The sequence below is a fragment of the Leptinotarsa decemlineata genome, unplaced genomic scaffold (assembly GCF_025532065.1).
Source record: "Leptinotarsa decemlineata unplaced genomic scaffold, Ldec_3_MD MMD2_P_RNA_scaffold_2, whole genome shotgun sequence".
Taxonomy (NCBI): domain Eukaryota; kingdom Metazoa; phylum Arthropoda; class Insecta; order Coleoptera; family Chrysomelidae; genus Leptinotarsa; species Leptinotarsa decemlineata.
The window spans coordinates 7,815,531-7,823,859 of NW_027412529.1; the positions used below are offsets into that span (position 1 = coordinate 7,815,531).

Genomic DNA, 8,329 nt, shown 5'->3' on the forward strand with positions numbered 1-8,329 from the left:
GGTGAGTTCGCTTTATGCCACAATTCATACAGTCCACTCTTGTTTTCATTTTTATTATTTTTTAAGTATTCGAAGACGCGACAGTAGTACTATACAGACCATGCACAGGTAATTTCAATACATTCATAACTATGTTTGAACAATTACTGAATAATTTACATCCGCTTTATAAAAATGTCATTATCTTGGGTGATTTCAGCAGCACAACGTCGAGTTGCATAGATAATATTTTTATTTCTGACCGGGATATTATAAGCTTATATCGTCATAGTTACGCTATCAATAAAGAGGGTCATAACTCCCTTGGGACATTATAGATTTCATAATTCCCTCTACCTTTCACAAGTGAAAATAAACAGAAATGAAAACTGAACCATATTTTATTTATTCACGACATTACAAATAATAAATGTACAATTTTGAAATGTTCCCTGAAAATTACTTTCGCCGCTGGAAACAATTTCTTCTTTTCTATGGCTGGAGCTTCTGTTCATTACAGTCGAGGTACCTGCCTCTTCTGATGACAAAGTAGACAACATACGCGCCGTTTTATTTCTCAATTCGATGCTATCCTCCAAATACCCCTCCGCCACCGTGGAACTTTTCCAACCTCCGTGTCTTTTTAAGTTAGTCATAATTGCTCCTGCATTGGCTAGAGCAGTAGCAGAAGTGCGACGAAGGCAATGTCCCGTATAGAAAGATGAGTTTGGCAATCCTAAATACATTGCAATTCTGCTGGGGATTTTCCCAAACATGTTTTTTCCAATTGACTGAGATGTACATTTATTTTGTCGGAAGCTCAAAAAAATCGTTCAATACCTTTAGGACGCAAAGACATATAAAGTCTTAATAAAGGCAAAGCGGAGAACTCTTTTTCATCCACAACTGTAAATTTCTTCGATACACCAGTTTTACTTTTCGGTACGTTCACTACCATAACGGAATCCCGGTCCTCTATATCCGATATCTTCATATTCAGAAGTTCCTGACTTCTGCATCCTCCGAAATAACCCATAATCAAAACAACCTATAACAAAAAAAAGGAAATAAATACACACAAAAAGGAAAATAAGAAAAAAATTACCTTATGCAATAAATGAATATCATTAGGAGCGTCCTTTAGGAATCTGATAACATCTTTAAGAGATAAAACAGCAGACTTTTTCGGCTTATAACTCTTACTCTTCCGTTTCAAAAAAAGCCTGTAGTTCATTGAACTTGGTGATATCTCGTTTCTCATGTATAGTCACCATCGATTTTAGCATTGACCATTTAGTCCATAAAGAATTCGGACTATACGTTTCTGACTAAAACGAATAAACACAATTACTACCAAATCTACCGAAAAACATAGAAAATTCCTTACCAGTTCTTGAAAATATGCCAGAAATACAGTTTCCGTGTCAGCCAGTCCAGATATATCTTGTATTCTTTTTGGTATACGGCTTCACTTTTCGATGGAATTAATGATTCTCTTGCTTGTTCAGCTTTTTTCAAAATATCCTCCATTATATTTGGGGTAGAAAACACGTTTTCACCGCAAACACAGCTTGATAACAAAGTTCTGTTTATAAACAAGTAACATAGCAACAACCTAGCAACAAGAAAACTCTACTATAATCAACGGTACCTGATTCAAATATACCGGGAAGGTAATGAATTGGTACATTTTTCCGTTTCAAAAATGAACAAAATTTTATTGAAATCCGTCAGAAATAAAATTATCTATGTACCACGGGAATTAATGAGCCTTAATAACCTCAGGCAATTGCTGTCCCTCGGGCGAGAGGCCCTCGGGACGCAAACTTTGCCATCGGTAATTAAGGCCCTCCTAATTCCCTTGATACATAAATAACTATAACAGACCTTCCCAAAAACATGTATATAAGTAAAGTAGTTGAATGCACATTGTCAGATCATTACGGTCATTATATTTCTCTGAACAGAATAAATCCAGAACTGAAAAATAATATAATATACAAAAGAAAAGTCAATAAAAGAAATACCGAGGCGTTTATTACTTCTATCAGTCAGATAAATTGGAATTATTTTATACACACGAGTCTAATGTTGATAATTTAGCTAATCTTCTGATTAGCGTCAATCGCTATTACCCATTAGTTAAAGTTATTATTTCAAATAAAACGCCATTTAAATGGTTCAATGATGGTCTCAGACACATGCGAGCGCGACTGGATGCTATTTCTACGGTTGCTGCTACTTCCAGAAACCCTGCAGATAAAGAAGCATACAATGAACACCAAAATCAATACAGAGCTATGATAATAGAGACAAGAAAACAAACCTATAATGATGTCATCAGAAATTCGTCAAATATAGCTCGAGATAGTTGGAAAATAATCAACTACGAGAGGAACCGTTCATTTGCTACGGATAACGAAGACATTATTCTTCCAGATGACTTAAATAATTATTTCGTAACTGTTGCTAACGATTTTATAAACTCCTTGCCATCCAACGGCATTGATGCATCTAGTTACCTTAAATTCGTGTCAGTTCAAGGCAACTCATTTTTTCTGGAACCTGTAGCGGAGGCTGAAGTTGAGAGTGCAATACTTTCTTTGGATCGTTCAAATAGCTATGATGCTATGATATCAACAGCAAAATATTAAAAGATTCTCTTGGGATTATTCTGAACCATTTTACAATTCTCATAAACGAATGTTTTTGTCAAGGTGTATTTCCCACTGCTGTCAAATTATCTAAAGTGGTGCCTATTTTTAAAAAAGGTGATAATACAGACCCTCAAAATTACAGACCCATCTCGAAATAATTTTAAAAAAACCGTTTGAGTGCTTTTTTCGAAAAATTCAATCTTCTCCACAAACACCAATTTGGTTTACGTGCAGGTAGATCAACAGTGAACGCTGTCTGTCAAATTGTCTCTGCGATTATAAAAGGATTTGAAGAAGGTAAACATACTGTTTTAATTTTGTGTGACCTCATGAAAGCTTTTGATTGTGTCTCTCATGACCTTCTCCTCGAAACTCTGGAATTTTATGGGATAAAAGGTCCTGCACTTCCTTTTATTCGTTCATATTTGACCGGTAGAAAACAATATGTATCTTCAAAGAGCGGCAAATCGGGCATACAAGAAAATCCACATGGTGTCACAAGGATCTGTTTTGGGACCACTCTTATTCATCATATATATTAATGAGCCTTTCTTTCACATGTACCCTCATGAAATGGTGTCATATGCGGATGATGCTACCCATTTCTCATCCCAAAAAAATATTGATAGTCTCCATACCACTATCAACCAAATTGAAGACAAAGCTGAGATATGGTACAATTATAATAAACTTAAACTAAATAGACTGAAAACTCAAACCATTATCGTCTCCAGTCAAATTATTATACGAACTGGAAGTTCTGTAAATCTTTTGGGAATCCAACTAGACGACTCGTTAAATTGGTCCACTCATAACGAGAATATATGTAAAAAGATATCGTCCCATATATTTCTTCTGAGGCAGATGAAACGGATTTGTAACGAAGATGTTCTATTATCTACTATTCTCTGATTCATAGTAGAATTTCTCATGGCATTATTTTATGGGATAAATCCAGTTCAGCAAAACATGTTTTTCGTTTGCAAAAAAAAGCATTGAGAATCATCGCAAATGCTCCAGCATTCGACCACTGCCAACCGTTGTTCATAAAATATAATATCATGCCTTTGCCATCTTTATATATATTTCATTGTATATTGGAGATACATAAAAAAAAACAAAATTATGGAACACTCTCTCATAACCATGAATATAACACCAGATCTGGCGACTTACTGAAAATACCCAAATTTCGTTTGACAACATCCAAAATGAATTCTTTTAACTTGAATTTATATAATAAAAATCTGTCAAAATTAAGAAGTCTTAATTTTAATCAGTTCAAAATCAGAATGAAACAATATTTGAAATCTAAATGTTTTTACAGTGTGCAAGAATATTTACAAAATTATTTTGAACATTATTATAATTGTATATAATAATAATATATAAGAAGGGGAAGTTTGTTGTTAATCTTGGTATAGAATTCTTGTTGCAGATTTACGATATTGTTAGCCTTTTTTGAAATTGTATGTTTATGCTATATTTATTATTGATTTATATTTTATATTTTTGTTTTTTTAATATCTGAAAATTTGTTCAGAATTTGTGAGAATTAGACTGTTATATATATATATATATATATATATATATATATATATATATATATATATATATATATATATATATATATACACATGACCTGCTACAAACATTATGTAACGTACTTAAATAAACGAATCTATCTATCTATCTATCTATGGATCCCTGGGGAATACTAGCGTTGATGGTGAAAATTATCGAAAGATATCTATCGACGACCACTTGCAGGGAAGGTTTTTTCAGGAAGCTGGAGAACCATACACAAAAATGAATTGATAAGCTCTAGCATGGAAGTTTGCCCAGCAAAACCACATGCCACAAACGTTCAGAGGGTTTAGAAATATCAAATGCAATAGCATTTGACTCGCCATGTGTCTCGATTTCGTTATTCCAAATATGGGTTACATACGATAGAAGTTTGCCTGTTGATCTTTGTTTTCGAAAGCCATATTGACGATCGCCAAAGAAGTTGAAGCCTCACAAATATTTAAGGATGTGTTGGTTTGGGGTTTTCTCCATGATTTTTGATATCACTGATAGCAATGCGTCTGGTCTATAGTTATTTGAAAGATTTTTTCTGCCGTTTTCAGAATAGACTGACGGTGAGCAATCTTCCAACACGAAGGAAAAACCCCTTCCTTGTAAGACAGGTTAGGTTAGGTCTACAATATACTATTGCTAGTTCATTGAGTACAATAACGAGCACATCATCAGGACCAGACGCCTTGTTGATATTGTGCTGTTTCAAAATTCGCCTGACTTGACGTTGTCGAAAAGTAACTTCCGGCATTTCCGGTGTTTCACAGAAATTCGAGTGTGGTGTGGGACGGTAATCTTCAGTTCATTTGGAAATGTTTCGGTTTTGAGGAATATTCTTAAAAGAAAGGTGATTTGATCAATAAATAAGTCCATTTATTTTCTCAAAAGAAAAGAGGGGATTTTATTGAAACCAGATGATTTTCCATCTTTGAGTTTTGTTTTGAGGAGTGAATGCAGTTTATTTTCTACGATTGGCCTCAAAAATACTATGTATTCATGAATTTTAGGCGATTCATGAGCATGATCTTGAAGGATGTTAATTTTTTATTTTGTTTCAATAGAAAAATCAACAAAATTACATATTTTTCAGACCCCTGTAAGACTTACAATGATACGATCGAACTCGACCAAAAAGAAATGTTGTTGTTTATTCAATAACTGTCTTCCATTACGCCTAACAAGGATCTGGAGAAGTGGATATTTTATTTTGGAAATATGATTTTCTGGTAGTTCTCACAAGTGGTTCATGTTTTCTTTTATATACTATATATTTTCCTTCAGAGATTTGATGACAGCGCTTTAGAATTATTAAATCTTTGAGTTCATTGTTGCAATTTCGAATTTCATTCCATTTCATATCCAATTTGTCATTTTTTGATTGAAAATAGTGCATGAATGTATAATATATCTATCTCTACTACAAATTATTCAAATGAAGAGCACACCCATCGATGCGTTGGAGAAACAATAGATTTAATCATTTCACCTTCTGTCGAATTTCTCAGCTGATTTATCAGTATTCAATTCAAATGTTGTCGCTTATTTTGTTGCCCCTGACATGACGTTAATCCACGCCCTTTGACATTCAAGCAGAAACTTTTTAATTATTTCCCACTAGCTGCTCAGTCAGTGAAAGCATCAGCAGTGCAACAATGACATATCTGAGATACCTTCTGAAATTCTGTAGTTTTTTCATATTAACCTCTCCTTTCAAAAACACCAGGTTTTTTCGTGTCTGCGTCGTGATTTTGTTTTCACTGTGGCTAAGCTGGGCAACATATTCCTTGTATGGAAAATGTTTTGTTATAGATGCATTGAAGAATTATTCAAGTCTGAAAGTCGTTCAAACAGCAAGAATCATATTCGGAAGTATTGTTTTCATCGAAGCCACTATCCACTTCATTTTCATGAAGCCAGAAAATTTGAAATGTATCATTTCATCGATTACCGATTTCGACAGAGAAACTCCAAACTCCTGCAAGAAGATGAAATCGTATTTTTGGCTTTGTCTATTTCTCAGTACTGTCATCAGCATAACGTCTCTACTTCTGAACCAGTTATATTGGCTTGTTTTTCCCAATCATAAATACTTCATTGAAGAAGACTTCACCTATTTCCGGATAGAGGTTGGAGTTTTTTGTTATTTTTGGCTAGCAGTGGAAATCTGCCGACGATGCAAAACTTTGAACAGTTTTTTGAAAACGGTGAAAGAAAGTTTACAGGAAGTTAAAATATTGTTCAAGGGATATAAAATAAAAGTATCCTCAGTCAAACCTGAAGCAATTCAACACCTGCAAGAGATATCTATACTCTATAACAATCTCAATGGTATTCTACAGGATTTGAATAAACTTTTTGGACTCTTCATTTTATTCTATATACTATTCACTGGCTCCTTCATTATGGAAAAAATCTTGAAATCAATCTATTATACTCTATTCAAAACGAGCATAATGCACTTGACGACCGTTTCATTTCTAGCTTGGATTTATTTCTGCCAAGTAGCTTTATATATGGTAAGTAAACATTTTTTTTTCGGATATATTCGTAACGTATCCAGAAAATACTTCATGGTGAGGTTTTCACTGAACAGTTTTACAAAACGCAACACGTGTTTCGCCATAAGTGGCTTCTTTGGGCGTGTTTTTACCAACCATATTCTACATATTCAATGCTTGATATACTGGTCGTGAAATATCATGTGAACTTGTGTTTGCAATGTATGGAACCTTTGGTGAAGTAATGAATATTACTTTTCATTTCGACACGTGTTTCTATCACCTCCAAGGGGAAGATCAAAATGGTCATACTTAAAATCTGTTTAAAATCTGTTTTTCCATTAATCAGCTGTCGCCCCCATACGAACGACAATTCTCAGAAGTTGAGAAACTTGTGCGAGCTAAGGATTAACGAGGTACAAAACTATTATTCGTACCATAGATTCAGATTCTTTATTAACCATTTGTAGCCAAGCTGTGCTTGGATATGGCAAGTCATATTACACTTAGTGGCACATTGTTAATGTTATGCAAATCATTTTTTTAAAAATTAGATTTTCAATAAATTATTTTGAAAGTACAATATTCATACAGGGGCATACTTACATATAAGTATTTTCATAAATTAGGTACTTTTGCAATAGTTCACAAATTCTTCAAGGCTGTAGAAAGCATTCATTGTCAGCATACCTGATCTAGGTACCTGAGCCTTAAGTGTATTGAATTAATTTAACAATATTGCCTCATCTACTAGTCCTAAATTAATTTCACAATATGTCCTTATGTGATAGTTAGGTGAATCTAATGATTAAAATATTATAAGCTATATTGAATCAATTTCACAATATTGCCCTATCTTCTAGTCTTAAATTAATTGTAGGTACAATGTGTTCTTATGTAATTGTCGGGTAAATCTATTCATTGAAATGTTATAGGATATACAAAATCAATTTCACAAGATTGCCTTATCTATCAATCTTAAATCAATTTAACAATGTGTCCTTATGTAATAGTCACGTAAATCTAATGAATGAAACATTATTTTAACAAGCTATGTAGTATACTACTAGGTATTGGTCCACCATCGTTATGCATAATATTATTATGTTAACTTATTTCTACACTCTCATATGCTTCTAGATGCATGTTGTTGTTAACTTGTCTAACTAATCTTAAAGAACTGAAGTTCATGGAATGGTTTCGTTGCAAAATATGATGGGTGACTGCTAATTTTTCGGATCTTTCATATTTCAAGTGTGCTAAGTGTTTCTTATATCTTGTTTTAATAGATCTTTTTGTCTGTCCATAATATTTTGCATCGCAGTCCTTACATTTAATTTCGTAAATACCAGACTTTTCCAAATTCTCGACTTTGTCTATTGGACTTCCTGAAAGGCTGTGTAGTGTATGACTTGTTTTAAAAACCACCTTCATACCTAGTTCATGTGTACTTGGAGTTTATAATTAGTTAAATTACCTGAGCATATACACCAGTTTCCACATTTGAAAAAATATTCAGTAACGGAGAGTTATTCAATTCTATTTCATCAATCAGTAAATTACCCGAATTCTTGAATCTATTGATTTGCTAATATTCTAGAAGATTGAGTTTCA

At 33.4% G+C, this 8,329-nt stretch overlaps 1 protein-coding gene across 2 annotated transcripts; it reads right to left on the bottom strand.

The window, feature by feature from the left end:
* Positions 1-369: 369 nt before the first annotated feature.
* LOC141485615 (uncharacterized) lies at positions 370-1,691 on the bottom strand. Of its 2 annotated transcripts, XM_074182629.1 has the most exons (3): positions 1,367-1,691; positions 1,085-1,307; positions 370-1,027 (listed from the first exon to the last, which is right to left on the bottom strand). In XM_074182629.1, the coding sequence occupies exons 2-3, from the start codon at positions 1,238-1,240 to the stop codon at positions 800-802; spliced, it is 384 nt and encodes a 127-aa protein (XP_074038730.1). In that variant the 5' UTR covers positions 1,241-1,307; positions 1,367-1,691; the 3' UTR covers positions 370-799. The 2 variants fall into 2 exon arrangements, with proteins under 2 accessions (XP_074038730.1, XP_074038722.1); XM_074182621.1 differs by having other exon boundaries at positions 1,085-1,691.
* Between the last annotated feature and the right edge of the window lie 6,638 nt (positions 1,692-8,329).